Here is a 19,848-nt window from a genome sequence, read left to right on the forward strand (position 1 = left end):
TAATTGAATGAAAACAGCGATCCCTGATCCGGGATTGGCTGGCTATGTATAGTTGCGATTCGTTACCTAGCGGTCATTTTGAAAAGTACACGCAGGGCAAACTTAATCACGAACAAACGAAGTACCTATTATTATTCACACAAGAAGTAAGACAACGGTGAGTATATAGATCATGATTACACGTTGTATCTACTACACTTAAGATTAGCCTAGGCCTACCTATGCAGTATCAATGTCGGCAAATCATATGGTTTACAAGTAAGAATAGAAGGCCTAGGCCTAGTATCCTTGCTGATTTTGTAATTTTACATGTAGGCTGAGACAACAAATAGTTATTGTATCAGATGTAGGACTACTTCAGGTCATAAAATGCTACTTTGTCATAAAAACATTAGCGTAGATCAATCGCGGCAGAAACCTATACTAATTAAAATTATAGCATCTACAATTCTAAGCCAATAACAATATAGTATTTTATCTGGTATATTGATGAAGTAAGCCTACACTAGGGTCTTCACATTAACATACAATGTAATTTAATAACTGTTTAATAAACATTATAACCAACAAGGTTAAATCTCGTTGCACATGTGCAGTAAACAATATATTAGGCACGCGACCGTTTCGTTGTTACCCATCATGGATTATTCTTTAATTCATGATTAAACTGTAACATTGTGGGCGGTCCGCGCTCTGTCGGCGAGAGTCAAGGAACCCTTGATCTCACGTCGATGCATATAGTCGGTGGCAGGAGGGGGAATCACCACCCAAAAGGGGACAAATTGCCATCCAACTTTTCTAGACTAGAATTTTCCGTAGATTATGAATATGGAAGGTAATCGATCAGGATAGGAAGCGTTTTCGAGATATAAGGGGTCAAAGTTCAAAATTGACCAATTACAACAATGTATTATGTATATGTATTATAACAAATTTATTGAAGCACAATTTGGTCTTTTATTACATTTTTATGATTATAAGTGTCTATTCAATCACCTTATGAAAAAAAAATCTTTTGTGATTAAGGGTCAAATGTCAATATTGACCAATCATAGAACGTACCTATAAAACCAAATAAAAACTAATATTTAATCAAAATTGGATGTTTTCTCATCCTGTTAATCAATCATACGCAATGTAAAAGAGCGAATACATCATTTCATCAGTTGACATAAGGTCAATTTCATCAGTTGACATAAGGTCAAAGGTCAACATTTTAATACGCGTATTAGATGCAAAGTTGTCCAAACTAGGATATTGATGGTTTTACAAGTAATCAAATTATTTGATTAGTAAAGTTATGTTATTTCAGTATAATACTGTATTTAATCAAATCAGACTTCGATCAGGATAGGAAGCAAATAGGAAGAGATAAGGGGTCAAAGTTCAAAATTGACCAATTATAACAATGTATTATATACTATTATAACCAATTTATTAAAGTTCAGTTTGGTCTTTTAATACATTTGTATGGTTATAGGTGTTGTATGGTGTTATTCAGTCGCCTTATAAAACAAATACTTTGCAATTAAAGGTCAAATGTCAATATTGACCAATCACACAATTTGCATTTAAAACCAAATAAAAACTAACATTTAAGACAAAATGTTATGTTTTATCATTCTGTTAAGACATCTATCAATCATACACAATCAAAAGAGCACATTTATCATTACACAAGTTGACATGGGTCAAAGGTCAACATGTGAATAAATGATATACTAAATAATGCAAAGTTATTCAAACTATGAGATCGATGTTAATAAATGTAATAACGTTATTTGATCAGTGAAGTTATGGTATTTTTATATTTTTTCTAGTGCACATTATTTTAAATGTATTAATATAGGCCTAATACTGTAAAATAAATAATAAAATTAATATTATGACGATTAAAATGTTATGATGTTAAAATGTTGCGCTGACCTTCAATGATTTGCCACTATACAGTTGCATTTATTAGGGCTACAATATTCGTTTTTGGAAAATAAACTACTATTCATCAGAACCAGAGAATACCAATTCGTACAGGATAGGGCATAGGCAGATCCAGGTGGCCAAACTCAATCCACAACTCACTACACAGACAGACCACAATTTTTATATAGTTTGGCCCATACAGGAAAGAGTTTCCTGTATACAAAGGATTCTAAAATAACCTATATGGATTTGCCCGAATGAACCCTCTAAGGATCCTTTTGGGATCTCTATGTGGTGTGCTACATAAGGCCCTGTATTAGAAATTAGTATGGGGTAAATAGTTCATGGATGAACTATGAAATAAAACTAAATGTGCACCCTCAATATTTAAATAACATTTATGGATTTGCCCAAATGAACCCAGAGGCCAGTCGTTCTCCATGGATGGACATTAAGCCCCATAATGGAAATATAAGGGGTGACACTGTGAGTTCATATAGACAGGGGCGGCCCATGAATTAAGCTGCCTGTGCACTCTCGATCCTTAAGAAAAGTTTATGGATTGGCCCAAATTAACCCAAGGGCCGGTCCTCCATGGACATTAAGCCCCATAATGGAAATATAATGGGTGACACTGTGGGTTTATATAGACAGGCAGAACCATGGAATAAAGCTGCCTGTGCACTCTCGATCCTTAAGGAACACTTATGGATTTCCCCAAATTAACCCAAGGGCCGGTCCTCCATGGATGGTTATTAAGCCCCATAATGGAAATATAATGGGTGACACTGTGGGTTTATATAGGCAGGCACATGGAATAAAGCTGCCTGTGCACTCTCGATCCTTAAGGAAAATTATGGATTTACCCAAATTAACCCTCAAAGGCCGGTCCTCCATGGATGGACATTAAGCCCCATAATGGACATATAAGGGTTGACACTGTGGGTTCATAATAGACAGGCACATGGAATAAAGCTGCCTGTGCACTCTCGATCCTTAAGGAACCGATTTGGATTTGCCTAAAATGAAACAACAGCAGGTCATCTATTTAGACCCTTCTGTGGTTCTCTACTGTATGTTCAGTTCTACATTTGGCCCCTGTATCGGATCAATGCATTTGGCTACATAAGTTACTGTGTTAGAAATATATCGGGTAACTAAAACTGTAGGTTCCAATATTAAGCCATGGGAAAAGCCTGTCTGTGCACCCTCAATCCTTTTTAAAGGAACCCATATGGATTTTCCAAAATGAACCAAGGGTAACTTCTGAATTCTCTATGAGCCGTACATTCCGTTTATTGGAGATACATGGATACCTGATTGAAATTGCTCAAAAGAAAGACATAGTACTGTATAGTAATAGTATTATTCCCCTTCCACGCCTCTTTGAATTAAATCCGCCCTGATAGGCTCTTATGTACAGGATTTCAAGGCAATAATCACACTTGTATTTTTCAAACATTATAATCTGTTAGATTGAATAAAAATATCTATTATAAACAATTTGCCGTTAGAAATCTCTATGCCATGTCGTTATTTAGATGAGAAAAACAGGTCAAAGGTTAAAATTACAGAAAAAATAGGTGTTTCAGTCACTTTTTGAAAAAAATGTTGTATTATGGCAAGTATAAACATATATATTGTGAACAATTTGATACCAAAATTGGCTCCTTACGACAAATATTTATTAATTTATGTTTTTATAACCTTATTCAATTATGTCAAAGGTTAATAACCACACTTCCGGTCATTTTCAAGCAATATCATCTGTTATACTGAATATAAATGTATATCTTGGGAACAATTTGCTCCTATATTTAATTCTCTCCGACCTGCCGTTACTTAGATATAGCAAAAAGAGGTCAAAGGTCAAAATTGCTAACAATGGGGTTTCCAGTCATTTTTTCAAAGAAAATTCTGTTAGAGCTAATATAAACATATACATTGTGAACAATTTGACACCAAAATTATCTCACTAAGTCCAGAATTTCCAGAGATATAGCATGTTTTTATATTGGTCAATTTTGAACTTTGACCCCTTATATCTCGAAAACGCTTCCTATCCTGATCGATTACCTTACATATTTGTAATCTACGGAAAATTCTGGTCTAGAAAAGTTGGATGGCAATTTGTCCCCTTTCGGGTGGTGATATCCCCCCCTCCTGCCACCGGACTAATATCCTTCTATTCTTTAATCCATGGTTTAACAGAGTTCCATTCTGGCATCCGATCAAGGATCCGATCCGGTTTTCAAACAGAAATCCGGCTTCTGTGCAGCTGCCTGAGCGTTCACATAAATTTGACATAATGGTTGATTATGAAATAATACATATTGTAAATACATAAAATAAATATTGTATGCTGACACTATTATGTATAGTATTATACCGTTGTAATAATATTATAGCAACCATAGTTTTATAAGATATTCTCACGGCGGCAATGAACTACAATATTATAAGTGTATTTGTGTAATATAAAATCGATACTGGTATATTTATGCACACGAAGAACGCTATGATATTGAATAAGAATATATCTGTTGAATGTTGTTTTTATTTTGGTGTCTATTATCTCTTTAAAAAACAGAAATAAATTAATAACAATGATGATATTATATAGCTGGTAATATGAATGATAATTTTATTGATTTGTGTTTTCGTAAAATATGTACGGTATAGATTAATGAACTAGTCGTATGTTTTTGTACATAAAAAAAATGAATATTGTTAGCAGACAAAAAAAAGGATTTATTCTTCATCACCATCACTCGAATCATTATCATCATCAACATCGTCGTCATCATCATCATACCATCACAATCATTATCGTAATCATGGTATCGTCATCATTATCATCATCATCATTCTAATCAACATCGTCGTCATCATCATCACTCACAGCATAACTTTCATCATCATCATTATTATCATTTTCATCATCATTATCATCGTCATCATCATCATACCATCACTATCAACACCATCATTATCATCATCATGATTGTCGTTGTCGTCATCAATATCATCACTATCAACATCCGCATCATGATATCATCATTATGGATTTTTAAAATCATGGTGTGATTGTCCTTCTAATCATTGTAGAAGCTTGATCTTGGTTTCCACTAGAACATTGTGATTGGTCAAATGACTTGCATTGCGCTTACGTCATTTCGTTGCGGGAACCGAGCTTTAATAATGACACGAGAAAATTAAACAGTTGAATACCATGTCTTTAAATCGACCAATTAAAATGAGGCATGTGTCAGTGGAGCGATATCAGTTGTCTAATTTGCATAACAGGTGTAAAGATGACTGAATAAGAATATGTATGTTTATTTCTTTGAGTACGGATTTTAATACTGAACCCTTTAATGCCATTATGTATTTACTGGTATTGACTACGATTTTAAGCATGGCAATGTTTTACTTATGATTATATTACACTTTGATGACAATGCTGTAGGAACTCGGAATTGTTGTTCAATTAAGTACAAGAAAAAAACAAACGAAAATCAATGAATTATACTATTTGAATGCATTCTGGACGTTACTGCTGTTTTTGTTATTCGTTCACATTTTGCTGTCGCTCAACATGTAAGTAGTCAGTATTTTATTTTTTTAAACTTATTTATTTTATTTAAAACATATTTATACAGGATAAAAACATATCAGTCATACCTGTTTTACATTGGTCCTATTTATAGAAAATACAAAGTTAAAAACATGCATACAGATTCTTTAAACTTGCTAATACAGTAAAATAACAATACAGGGTCAAACTTTCAAAGTTATGTAATGTACATTTACGAAAAGGAGTTAAATTACAAAAAGGAATAAAATAAATACACGTAATATGACACGAATGAATTTGCTTTGCAGCAAGAATTATTTTTAGTCGCGTGCAGTCGCGTGCAAACACAACTCTACAGCTCACTATGTCGGTCAGTTGATCGGTCGGTTGGTTGGTCGGTTGGTAAACACTAACTCAAATTTCAGCACTCGACTGCAACCGTGTATATGGCTTTGTTTTATAAATTGAATCTAATTTAATTAATCATTAAGAAGGTATTGTTTTTTAAGAATGTAATGCCACTTTCATTACAATATTGACACATTGTTTTGAATTATATCAGCAGTCGTCACTACTGTCACTTGGTGCAGTCGCGTGCAAACACGACTCTACAGTTCACTATGTCGGTCGGTCGTTCGGTTGGTTGGTATACTAACTCAAATTTGAGCACACGACTGCAGCCATGTATTTGGCTTTTGTTTTATAAATTGAATCTAATTTAATTAGGGCCACTTCCATTACAATATTGCCATTGTTTTGAATTATATCAGCAGTCGTCACTACACTTAGGTTATTCCCAATCGTGGGCTGAATTAAAGAATTATTAAACAGAGTAACTAAACTAATAACGACAACAAACGTATTTACAATTTGAATGCAGTTTAGAATTTCCTAATGTTTTTGATAATTTTCTTCAATTATTATCGTCGTCAATTTGATAGGAACAGCCATTAAATTTATTATCAAATTTGCCAAAGAATTATTAAGAAATTGAATCTATAATTTAAACTTAAAATTGAATTACTTTTTTTTTACAATAATGTTGCTTCTAAGATTTGATTGTTTCCGGTCGTACTATGTAGATATTTGTTCCCGGTCGTACACTAATTATCATTCGGTCAGTGTATGATTAAAGTCAGTGAAGGTTCTGTGAACTCATTTTATTTTAAATAATTTATTTAGCTACATTGAACAGAGTAACTAAACTAATAACGACAATAAACGTATTTACAATTTGAATGCAGTTTAGAATTTCCTAATGTTTTTGATAATTTTCTTCAATTATTATCGTCGTCAATTTGATAGGAACAGCCATTAAATTTATTATCAAATTTGCCAAACAATTATTAAGAAATTGAATCTATAATTTAAACTTAAAATTGAATTACTTTTTTTTTACAATAATGTTACTTCTAAGATTTGATTGTTTCCGGTCGTACTATGTAGATATTTGTTCCCGGTCGTACACTAATTATCATTCGGTCAGTGTATGATTATTAAGTCAGTGAAGGTTCTGTGAACTCATTTTATTTTAAATAATTTATTTAGCTATATTTAATAATGAGTTACGTAAGCTACTCAATTTACCAGTTACAATGCAAGCATGACGTTTGTTAAGAATAACGTTCCCTCATTTTATGAATATTGGAGGAACTCCATTCATAGTTTTATTTATTTTTTATTTTAAAAATATAATAAATATAAAGGAACAGAATTCATGACAGTTGTAATAGTCTAATTGTCACAGTCAAAAGTGACGGATATGTAAAGTTAAACGCAAAGGGTAATTTGCATAGAACTAGTCAGGTGTATTACCGTATAAAAGAATTGGGGAGGAATGTAGTAATTACGCCTCACATCAACCTTGTAGAGAAGGGAGGTGTCGCACCTCAGCAATAATACAGATTGACCATTTGCTGCCCGTTGGGCTGAAGTTGGTACCAATACACAACTATCTGACCACCATTTGTAGTAAATCGTAAACCAAGCCGAGTATACACATGATTGTTTATGTATGATTGGAATGTAATTGGTAGTGAACAAGTCCACAAGTGACCGGCGGACAAAGAAGTAAAGACATTCAGTTGCTAATATTATATATCTGTATACTTTTAATTGCGTTCTTCAGTAGCCATATAGTTAACTTCAATCTGGGCGTGACACTAATCAAAACCATATTAATTTACTTCCACGATTCAACATGCGTCGGCATTGTTGAACATTTTAAGTTATTGTAGGCTGTTCACTATGTCGGTCGGTCGGTTGGTTGGTTGGTCGGTCGGTCGGTAAACACTAACTCAAATTTGCGCACGCGACTGTAGCCCAAGTATCAAGCTCAAATAGTATACGTATGAAACGCCATATGTGCCAAAATATTTATCCTTTTACTAATTTTAAGTCAAAACTCCGTCTGGAACCCAGATGCAGTTGTTTTTGTGAAAGGTGCTATTGTTAATTTCCTGGTAAAATTGTTTCTCTTCTTGTTTTGTATGTGTTTTGTATATGGATGTACTATCCGAAATAAAGGAAACGAATGAATGAATAAAGTGATATTATAGGCCATGATAACCTATGTTGTTTGTTGACGTCAACAACATAAAATGAAGCTATTCAATTACTGTGTGTTTCTACATACACGCGTACATGGATGATGCATAAATATTCAATTGTTCTTTTATTTCTATATACACTACATACACGTATGGAGAATGCATATTTTAGGATCTGTCCTCCTACGCAGAGCGCATATCAATGCATCTTACAAACATTTTTTTTCTAACAAAGTATTGCCACATCACAGAGGGCGCATGTTAACAATAATACAAATTTTCCTTCTTTTATTATTAATTGTAAAGTTATTAATGAACCAATTTTCTTAAATTATAATAGGCATGGTCTATAATATACTTAAACCGAAATGTATAACTTGTAAATTGATATTAATTAATCTCAATATTTATTTTTTAAATAATTTTGATATTGAAAATGTGTGTAGTTGGTCGCTTTCTTGTCGATGCTTTTATTGTAGAACGTAATTTATTTATTTTTCTCTGTTCTGGGTTGACCAACTAGCATAGGTGTTTAGAACCTGTTTGGTCTTTCCGTGCCTCCTTTTATAATTGTTTTGTCTTCTTTGTTATGTATATGGCAGAAATTGAATAAATATAAAATAAATAAATAAAATTTATGTAGCTGGTAATATTAAAATTGTAGGCGTGCTAACAATCAAACAAGCAAAGGTACTATATACTTGGCAAATTATATTTTGGCAAGTAAAAAGCAAAATTTAAAAAGAAGCATTATTAATAAATGCAGTATAACAGTATTATTATAAGTAGGTGAAATAATGGAATATGGTCTAAAGCCTTGTCTACACTATTAAACTTTATTTGTCAAACAAGTTTGATGTGCCTATGGTAGTAATACGCTTAAATATGGCAGTGATATGACATCATCATGTCCATATATGGGCACATCACATTTTTTGACACATAAAGTTTATAGTGTAGACAAGGCTTAAGTTAGGAATGTAGAATGAATACATCCATCATCTCACTATATCCAATCAAAATTAATATATTAATGAAATTATTATTATTATTACAATATTGTATATATTGCATGTAATGTTCAAAGAGAGACAATTAGGTTAATTGGGCGTAATTAAAAAGCGATTTATTCTCAACTAATGTATCACTAATGACGGAATAGTGACGTAAGTGTGTAGAATAACTGTACACGTCAATATATTCTTGCTTACCCATTTCCATCTAATTTGTCTCCTTAAAGCTCTGTCTACACTATCAAACTAGTTTGACAAAAAAAGTGTTATGTGCCCAAATATGGTAGTGATATGTTCAAATATGGTAATGATATGACATCATCATGGCCATAATATGGGCACATCACATTTGTCACATAAAGTTTGATATAAGTGTAGACAGAACTTAATATAAACAGATATCCCTGCAGTTAAATATACTGATATATTTCTATTGAATGTTTCTATTCAACGGCCAACGTCTTGTAAAATGTTGAAATATTAATTTGTCAAGTGATCCTAAAACCTTACAATTTATAAATTGCTAAAATTCAAATAGGCTAAAAATGTTAAAAACGTTTAAAAATATTGAAAATGTAAAAACATTTTATAAAGTTTCATTGTTTACATAGTCTTGTATTACATAACATTTTATCGATGGTGACGTGAATTAATTATATGAATCGCATTTTCAACAAAGGCATATCTCGATCTGTCTTAGTTATTGGAACATGTATTCTACCATTGCGTTTGATAATAAAGTATTTGCTAAGGGGAAGATCAACATCCTTAATTATTTTATGAGCTGCCTTCACTATCCAATCTATGTATATTTCATCTAACTGCACCAACGGATCTTTAACAATATATTCAGCTTTCTTTGTAATAAAATCTGACTGCAGTACCGTCGTTTGTGTTACTATAAGTAAAAGATAATTACCTGTACTTGTAATGAGAATCTTATTAAAAACATAATCACACACACAGTACAGCAAATTAACTTAACGGCCGGTTAATATGTGACGATATTCGAAATTAAAGTTTTAGACCAAAATAATGTAGATTTAAATTAGATTCATTTATTTTGTTTTTCTATGATTTATTTTTGTTAATAAATCGTGCATCAAACAGTTAACAATTTATTTAAAATAGATTATTCTCAATTTGATCAACATTGAAGTTTATGGTACGTCGATCCCAGCATTCATTTATTGTTTTGAAGCATAACAGCACAAGACAATCTAACAGCAGGACTGAGCTAGCCTTGCCAAGATAGCAAATCGTAACATTCATTTTGATCTTATATGTCTGGCTGCGAAAAATAAAAGCATTACTGTATGTACATATTCGGGTTAGGGGAGTGGAGCAGGATCGTGTCGCAGCCACAAATAAACCATTTGATCTCCGGAACTCAGTATTCAGTTGTTAGATTTTCTTGCATCAATTTACCTTTGAACTCTTTGAACACGATTCGGCCGGCTATTGACCGATGGTATTATCACGGTAAATTGCACTATACTAAACTAAAAATACAATAATCTGCAAGGTTAGTATTTCGCGTTATGATGTTATTTAGTTATTACCATCAATAACACTAAACGATAAATGCCTTCAAGCTGAAAGGTCACTGTTATAACATGTTTTGGTATCGTTATTAATGTAGTGTTATTGATGCATACAAATGGAAATTGTATTTTGATTACACCAATTATATAAATCTCTGTATTCGACAATTGGCTGATAAGCATATAATCTACTGTAGTCGTGCAATACATTAGCATTAAACTATAGCATTTATATATTTTACTGTTGCAGTTCGGTTTTAAATGGAATGTTGTTTGTATGCAGTATAAATCAAAGGCAAATTACTGAAAAACATTACAATGCTCTGGGTATTAGTGGCTGGATCTTACTGGAGATACACATTTTATTTTGTTGTGTAACATTTTTTGTGTTATTTCTGTGTTATTTGTTTTCTATGACAGTACCGTAATATACGGTGAGAGTCAATAAGAATTAAACTAAATTAAATTAAAATAAGCATTGCAAAAAAATTACAATAATGTGGGTATAAGTGGCTGAATCTCAATGGAGATACAATTAAAATAGGCCTAAGCATTAAATGAAATTACAATGCTGTGGGTATGAGTGTGGCTGCATCTCAATAGAGATACAACTAAAATAAGCATTGAAAATAATCACAATGCTGTTGGTGTGGCTGGATCTCAATAGAGATAAAAATAAAATAAGCATTGAAAAATGACAATGCTGTGAGTATCAGTGGATATATCTCAATAGAGATAAAAATAAAATAAGCACTGAAAAATGACAATGCTGTGAGTATCAGTGGATATATCTCAATAGAGATAAAAATAAAATAAGCACTGAAAAATGACAATGCTGTTGGTATCAGTGGATGTATCTCAATAGAGATAAAAATAAAATAAGCACTGAAAAATGACAATGATGTGGGTATAAGTGGCTGGATCTCAATGATGATCAAGCCGAGAACCCAATGTAGCATTTTCTTTGCGTTTGCTGTCAACAAGTACTGGAGAAATATTATCATAATGATAACTTATAGAGAAGTTAGTCCAAACAGTTGTGAAACATTTTCTACCAGGTGACGTAGGCCTAAACGCAGACGCCTGGGCCCTTGGTTTAGGAATCGTAAGTGGCCTTCTAAAGCTGGAGGCTCCGACGTTTTAGCCTTTTCGACATAATTATTGTATAAGCTCTGGTGGGGCCCCTGGGTTTAACCAGTGAGCGCTCATAGACGTTAAGCCACTGATTTCCATTCCAATGAGTGTTCTTGTAAAAATGATTTTATAATGTATTTTCTAAGATTTTCTTACTTAACCCACACTTTATACTTTAGTTTGTTATTAAATAAAACAGAATTATTTTGTGTTCGTTTGTTTTTTAGAATGACCTTGGTCATTACAGCGATGATAACGATTATTTCTCATTATATTTTGCCTATTACACTAACTGCATTCACTGCACTATATTCAAGGCTATTCATTTTTGCTATCATCATTCTAATAATATTAAAAACGCGTGCCGGTTTCGGAGACTTCAAAGACAGGTGATGTTCTCGGTTAATATAGTGGGTATTAAAGATTACTAAATTTCAAATTTGGAAAAGATAAGTGCTGTAAATTATCAAATAAACGCCGCGGTGATAGTGTTCTGTATTCTTGATTTGCTTGATTTATTATTAGCCCTACCTGTATTGCTCTTATTGAAGCGTGACAACGCGTATCTCATAGGGTTATTACAGGCTACTTCAATAGGAAAAATAATTAAAAATAACTTGTTGAACAAATTCTAAATTTGTATTTTCTCCACAGGGAATATTTGGAAAATTCCAATCAAATGATAATGCTAGCAATTATAAAAACCTATAATCAAAATCGTATCATTTTCAAAGAACTTTTTTGTGGTGGTTGTATTAGTTATATAGCTAAACAAATACCATATACTTTTACACTTTAGAAGAGGCAACCCTTACGAGTTCTAACTCACTGCCTCTCTTTAATATCACTGAAGGTAATCATCACTAAAGGTAAGCACAATATAAATACGTACGTGTGTGCGTGCGTTGATGGTAACAGCTTACGCACGCGCGTGTAATATCACTAAAGGTAAACATCACTAAAGCTAAGTATTTTTATACTGACACGATATCAATACGTGAGTGTGTGCGTGCGTTGATGGTAACAGCTTACGCACGCGCGTTTAATATCAAAAGGTAAGCATCACAAAAGGTAAGCACGACAAAAATACGTACGTGTGTGCGTGCGTTGATGGTAACAGCTTACGCACGCCCGTGTAATATCACTATAGGTAAGCATGTTTTAACTGACACAATATCAATACGTAGGCCTACGTGTGTGCGTGCATCAAAACGTTGATGGTAACAGCTTACGCACTTGTAATTAATAATAATAATAATAACTCTAGAAATAGTAACCTCTTTAATATGAAATCAAACGTGTTGAAAAAGTAACATTACCACTAAATTACCCATAAACATACTGTTATTTTTTAGAGTCGTGTGATATTATTCAGTTTCTTTAATGTAATTTTATATATAGAAGCAATAAACGGGAACGATAAAAATTACTAATTTCGTATTCAATTCACGATATATTGAATGGATAGAAATATTTTGAAAATTATGTATATTACTTTTGTAATTTGTGTGCGCGTGAAATCGATTTCTGAAAATAAAGCATAGAATTTCATACCATGAATGTATTATGAATATAATACGTTTAAATTGTTGCTGAATTTAAAATTTTCGATTCTAAACATCGCATTGATTATTTTCAGGCGCTTTAAAACAGTAAAATACATTACGCCACTGGCCCGAAGTCTGTAATTATTTTATTGTCTTTTTTTATCTTAGTCCATCCGTCGACGTTTTGATTTTTGTCTCGAAAATACGTAGTTGTGAGCTCAAGAAGTATTATACGTATGAAACGCCATATGTGCCAAAATATGTATCTTGTGATAAATATTACGGAATAAAATAATATATTAAAGGAAATCTGTGAGAATCGAATGAGAGAAATCCCGGCCTGCATTCAACAGAAATACACATAGAACATTCTGCTATATATAACCATTATTATAACATGTTTTTGCAGCTGTTTTACAACACGTGTCTTAAAGCCACTGTATCGAAGAACTTTTTGAAAATCGCAGTACTAATATAAAGTGAAACGGTTTATCGAAATTGACTTTATACAACCCATTAATACGGGTATAAGCGAGACTTCACGAAGCCGATAGGTCATACTATGGTCAATAGCCAGAATGTGTAACTTTTTATTACCGATTATGGGTTTATTCATATTTTTTTTCAATCCGTTGTTTATTTTATTCATTCAATTAATCACCTATTCCCATTCTCTTCATTTATTTCGTGTCTGAAATCCTTTACATCACTGATTAAATTTGTTTGCTGATGGCATGATCTGGTCAATAACCTACGTTTATATGTATTATGGCAGGCATTTAACGTTAATTGTTTTTTTCTTTCACTTTATTTTTTTCAATCTGTCATCCACAAATGTCATAACAATTTATGTGAACCTCTGAGGGGGTAAATCGTTCAATACAAGGATGCGAAGTAATAATGGAAAAAAATCCATTTATCATCGTACTAAATGAATTTATTTCTTATCCTCGGCTCTAAAGGAAGTAAATAACGTATTAACAATTAATCTTATAATTATTTATTTATTATTAATTTTATTAATTGTGGTCGTGTTGAATGCACAAAACGAGGTATCTTTCAGCGGTTACCTAACACATTTAATAGGTTACTTGTTACTTGTTTGGATATTGAATTATTTTATGATAGTTTAAATGTATTTAAGGGTAAACTTGTTAAATCTCTTTAATGTTGTTATGTTTGTGTTGTTTATATGAATACATTTTATGTTTATTATGTTTAGATTCAACCTGTTAGTGGCGGTTTCATCGCTGTTGGTTGACACAACTGAATAAAATAAAAATAAAAATAGCTTGATAACTGGATATGTTAAACAAAAATTGTAGTATGCATGATTGTAAAACTCTCATTTATTTTGAATTTAAAATTAGTGATCAATCACGGAGGAGAAAATTGAATATTTTTCTGTAATACAGGGATCTTTGATCTGTAATTAATCTAAAGGTTGAGGGCGCTTAACTGAAAACAAACAAACGCATTGTGTGTTGTGCTTTGTGTTCTCCCGAGACGTATGTTGGTATAGTTTTGCAGAAAAATACTATTATTTTTTATGTAAATTATGTCCAAATTTCCATTGTATAAATAAGCACTTATTATTTTGGCATATGCAATGGATGTTAATGCGTGGCGCAGTAGTCTTGGACTTCACAGTGATAAGGTCGGTTTTTTTTTTTACTAAAAAATGTTAAGCCTAGCCTAGCCTACACCCCTTTTCCTTTTCACTTCGGCAGCAGGCAGGGCGGGGGTTAGTTTGAGTTAGTTTGGTCGGCGGTGCATTGCAGCAGTCAATGGTGCATAATTAGAGAGAGCCTAGCTCGCTGAATCTGTCAGCATACTGGCCTAGCTAGGGATTCTTTGCCTAGCTAGGCCTAGCAACATGTATATTAGACGACAAGGCAGGCTAATGATGGAGACCTACTTTGTTTTGTCTTATTAAAATATTGTTTGTGGCGTTGTGATGATGATGTATTTATACCAGGGCTACACGACCTAACTAACTAAAAAGGCTAGGACTATTTATCTATATTTAATTGGTTTAATTATTAAATTAAAAGGAAGACTAGCCTAGACATAGCTATTATTTTATAGCCTTTCACGGCCCTTTCACGATTTAATTATTTGTTCTTGTCTTCAATTGATCAGGGAGATTTATTATAAATAAAATTTTTAAACATGTTGTTTGTTTTTTCCCAACAGAAATCTCAATCTGGGAAGAATGGAGCAGGAACAGGAACAGAAGGTACTGTACAAACAGGGAACTTTGTTGTTTAAATGAATAATAATGCTCAACATATGATATCGATAAGCCTAAATCATGCTAAGGCCAAGCATGGAATTATAAAATTTTATTTTTTTTTGGGCCAAGGGCTTAGGTGTACATGTCAATCGTTTTAATCTCTGCCATATGTTTATTTACAATGTATAATTTCTTTCTATTTTTAGTCTTTGTCATTACATTTTTTATACTGAATCTAATTTAAAATCGTTGATATTTTAATTTGCTCAACTTTTCAGGTCCTGTACCTAGTGTTCCAAAAGACCAACCTACGTCATCAACCACAAGACAACCCCCTCAAGACATACAACCGGCTGACCCAAGTCAACACAAAGTGGTCATAAGCCAAAAACCAGTGGTCAGCAGGCAGACGCTTATTGTTAATGCCCCACCGTCTCGACAACAATCAAACATTCCTACAACACGAACGCCGATGTTTGTACGGGCTCCAGGGACGACAACTAGTGTTCCTATTAGCCATGTGTCAACAAGTAAACATGTTAGACCTATTCAAGTTCGACCCTTACAACCGAGTGATCTTCGTATGTTTAAGAGTTCTCAGATTATACGCAATCCTGTCCAGTCAACGTCGATGATTACTAACCCTCCGATTACTATACCGCACACCGCGAGACATCAAGTGATTTCTATGAATTCTCCACGTATACAAACTATTGTACGCTACCCCCACGGGAGAGCACCGCGCCCAACAGCAATCACATCATATCAACGACAAGTTATGCTAACCTCAAGTACTGGCAATCCACTTCCATCAAATACTGTTAGAGGAAATCCTACAGTTGCTGTTGCCATTCCCATTCAAAGTCCTCCAACATCACACATAGCCTATCAAGTACCATCAACAGCTAGGCCTAAACATGTTCGGGTTATGAAGTCACCTGTTCCACTGGCTAATTCAGTGCAGATTCGTCCAAGACATCTCCTTAGGCCCGTCAAACCGATAGGATATTCAAGCCCACGATCATCCGGATTTAGCCAGAATCTTGATCCCTTTATGGTTATTCGAACCACTCTACCCCCTACCAGAATGCCTACTGGAAATGTAGTTAGTACCCCTCATATTTTACATAATACACCTTCTTCAACGAGGCCTTCTACTTCCACCTCAATTCTTCAGAACAAGAACCGAGTGAAGGACTTACCGCATGCCATAGTCAAACCGCAAGTTTTAACTCACATAATTGATGGGTTCGTCATAGAGGAGGCCTCGGAACCATTTCCGGTAATTTTATTATGATTTCTTCTATAATTATTAATAAACAATTCATATTTTCTTTGTCAAAAAGATGTACTTTACTGTATACACGTACCATTGCGTAAGAAGGATATGAATTATAAAATATATGAAATTGGTTTGTTCATAGTGTACTTTTAAAAGTTGATTAACTTAACTACACTATCTTAAATAGTGATGTTAATATTTCATGATAGTAATTTTGTCTTTTTAAAGATTACAAGATCTGCAATTGTTGAAGAAACTCTACCTGAAAAAACCTGCAAGACACAAAGCAATGGCCACACTGCAGTAGAAGGTAAAGTGCCTCTCTTTCCCCCCATTTTCCGTTTTCCTTTTTAAACATGCCCATCATTCCGGCTTCTTGAATAATCCAACAGCGAGTAACTCGCCAATTACAGGATGGATAAACTATTTTATAATTTATCATGCTTATAAACTAAGTCTCATTTGAGGCTTGGGGAGAGTGGAGTTACAACACTGGCACTAGGTCATGGTTGAACACTGGACCTTGGGATTTGAAGGCAAGAACGTTAACCACCAAGCTACATTACCACACTTGTAATGTACATTCACCTCCCTAAATCGGACACCCTTGTGTTTTCCTAAAAAGTGATGTCTGTTTCCTTTAAAATGTTGGCTTGTTCCTTTGTTGTTATGTTAATACACACCTGCTTACATCTACGTATACATGACAGTTGGGTTTTAACCCAGGTTAAACAAGAAATTTGTAAAAATAAATGTAAATAAATAAATTTTACACTTCAGAAAAAAAAGAAGATGATTTGTTGAAATGCGAGTTTTGCGGCAAGATGGATGCGCCAAATAAATTCAAGCGATCCAAGCGGTTCTGTTCAATGGCCTGTGCTAAACGGTACAACGTAGGCTGCAGCAAACGACTTGGCCTCTTCAAACCAAAGCGATTGAATGTTGAAAGGCTGAAACACAATATGAAGATGAAGAAGCGAGCTGCCCCACTGAAGGGTGTTCGTGTGAAGCATGGCCGCTTGGCTTTTAATACTCAGCGTCCAGAAAAAGGCAAAGACGTAAGTAGTCAATAACATTCCAAATTTGCTGCAGATAGAAATGTTGAAATCTAAATGAAAGTTTCTGGAAAAGAAGCTAAAAAAATAACTTTTCTGTGCTCATGTACTGTAATGGAACTGTTGCTTCGTGGTTAACATGTTTGACTTCCAAGGTCCAGGGTTCAATTCTGACCTAGTGCCAGAGTTTTAATGGGAGAACTCCACTCTCCACGCCTCAAATGGCACATTAGAGTAAAATATATTTTATCCATCCTGTAATTTCCAAGTGAACTTGCACGATGTTATATGTGTACATTTAAGATTTGATGTAGTGAATATTAATGATGGCCTGGGGCTAGATCAACAGTGTTGACACGACAAGCATAGCGTGAAGCCCTAATAATAACACTTTGACTTGTTTTCCAGCAGTTAGAGCATCTTGAGACTCCACAGCTGATAGCAGATGACATCGAGGAAGAAGATGAACTGGATGATGATGAAGATCTTGACGAGGTTTGCAAACCTGAAGAACCCATGGATGTTGATGAAAGCTCAAACTCTGCTACATTATCAGAAGGCGCCATGAGTTCCTCAACTCCTTCTGAAGATGCCACCTTTTCTACACCCAGGAATGCTTCTCCGACAAGCGAGTTGGAACCAGCGGCGTATTCGGACAAAGAGGACATAGAAGAGGAATCTGAACAACTGCCAACTCAACCGTCGCAATGGACTCCTCAACAGGTATCCAATTTTATCAATGCTATCCCAGGCTGCAAGGATTATGCTAATGAGTTCCTTGCGCAGGAGATTGATGGACAGGCTTTAATGCTTCTAAAAGAGGACCTTCTGATGACCGCCATGAACATGAAGCTAGGCCCAGCTTTGAAGATCATTAGCAAGATCCATTCTTTAAAAGACAAATGAAACATGTTTTCTTGCCATTTGTTTTGCTTCATGATAAAATAGCACAAAGTAACTTTGAAAAAAAACAAGAAGACCAAAAAGCAGTATGGCTGCTTGCTTTATTTCTTAAAAAAAACAATGTTGTTGTAAATGTGTATGTTTGCATGTACTATTTTTGTATCAGTGTGCATTGTTTATATTTCTGTACTGGGTCTCTATTATTATTAATATTATTATTATTACTGTAAATATATATATTCTCTCTTTATTACTATTTAATTTATCATACTAGTTTGCTTTTGTTTGGGAAATATATGATATTAAGTATAATAACTGTAAACCACCCTGGTACTAAAGCGTGGTTCCCACTAGAACGCAACGCAGCGACAAATCGGCGCAAAGTGCTGTATTGCGAAATCACAAGTGGGAACCGACGACGCAACAGTGCTGCAAATAACGCCGGTTTGATTTCACACAGGTGGGGGAAAACAAACAATTCATCGTCATAGCCCATAGTCATATTATTCTCAGTACCGCTTCCACGATAGGCCATTACTGAAACAAGTTGGAGTTGGCGACTGAAACAGTGCATGTATTCTTGTATAGAGGTGCTCTTTTGACATGTACAAAAAACAAGTTCAGAATATTGAATACGGAATGACCGGCCCAGCAGCGGTTATTTGATTGTTATTGTTGTTGATATGTGAAAAAAAGTAGATTAGTTTGCGCTGCTTAGAATGCCTTGAGTGCTCGAATATTGTCACAATAAAATTGTAATAATTCCAATCCAGCTTGTTATATGTTTACGATACATTATTTCCAAAACTCCGCTAGGAATGAGAAGTAGAAAATTTAAATTGATATTTAAAACTATTCAATGTGAATGTATTAATTTGTTATGTCATCACTTGCCCAATAATTTCGAACTTCCCTCCCCCTTCTGATGTTGGTTGGTAGAATGCGATACACAAAAGCATCAGTTTTGATGTTATTTAAATTATAAACATTTCAACCAATAAGGTGATAGAAGGAGTGTTTGTGAGCTTTTTAACAAGAATCACCTAAACCAAATCCGACGGGCTCGTTGTTAAACAAGTGATTCGACG

General features: G+C 33.9%; 1 protein-coding gene across 2 annotated transcripts; it reads left to right on the top strand.

The window, feature by feature from the left end:
- Window positions 1-14,791: 14,791 nt before the first annotated feature.
- Window positions 14,792-19,607, top strand: LOC140045284 (uncharacterized). Of its 2 annotated transcripts, none has more exons than XM_072090130.1 (6): window positions 14,792-14,941; window positions 15,481-15,523; window positions 15,799-16,802; window positions 17,031-17,112; window positions 17,583-17,860; window positions 18,266-19,607. In XM_072090130.1, the coding sequence occupies exons 1-6, from the start codon at window positions 14,894-14,896 to the stop codon at window positions 18,761-18,763; spliced, it is 1,953 nt and encodes a 650-aa protein (XP_071946231.1). In that variant the 5' UTR covers window positions 14,792-14,893; the 3' UTR covers window positions 18,764-19,607. The 2 variants fall into 2 exon arrangements, with proteins under 2 accessions (XP_071946231.1, XP_071946232.1); XM_072090131.1 differs by having other exon boundaries at window positions 18,269-19,607.
- The last annotated feature ends 241 nt before the right edge of the window (window positions 19,608-19,848 follow it).

Source organism: Antedon mediterranea, chromosome 3 (assembly GCF_964355755.1).
Source record: "Antedon mediterranea chromosome 3, ecAntMedi1.1, whole genome shotgun sequence".
Classification (NCBI taxonomy): Eukaryota; Metazoa; Echinodermata; class Crinoidea; order Comatulida; family Antedonidae; genus Antedon; species Antedon mediterranea.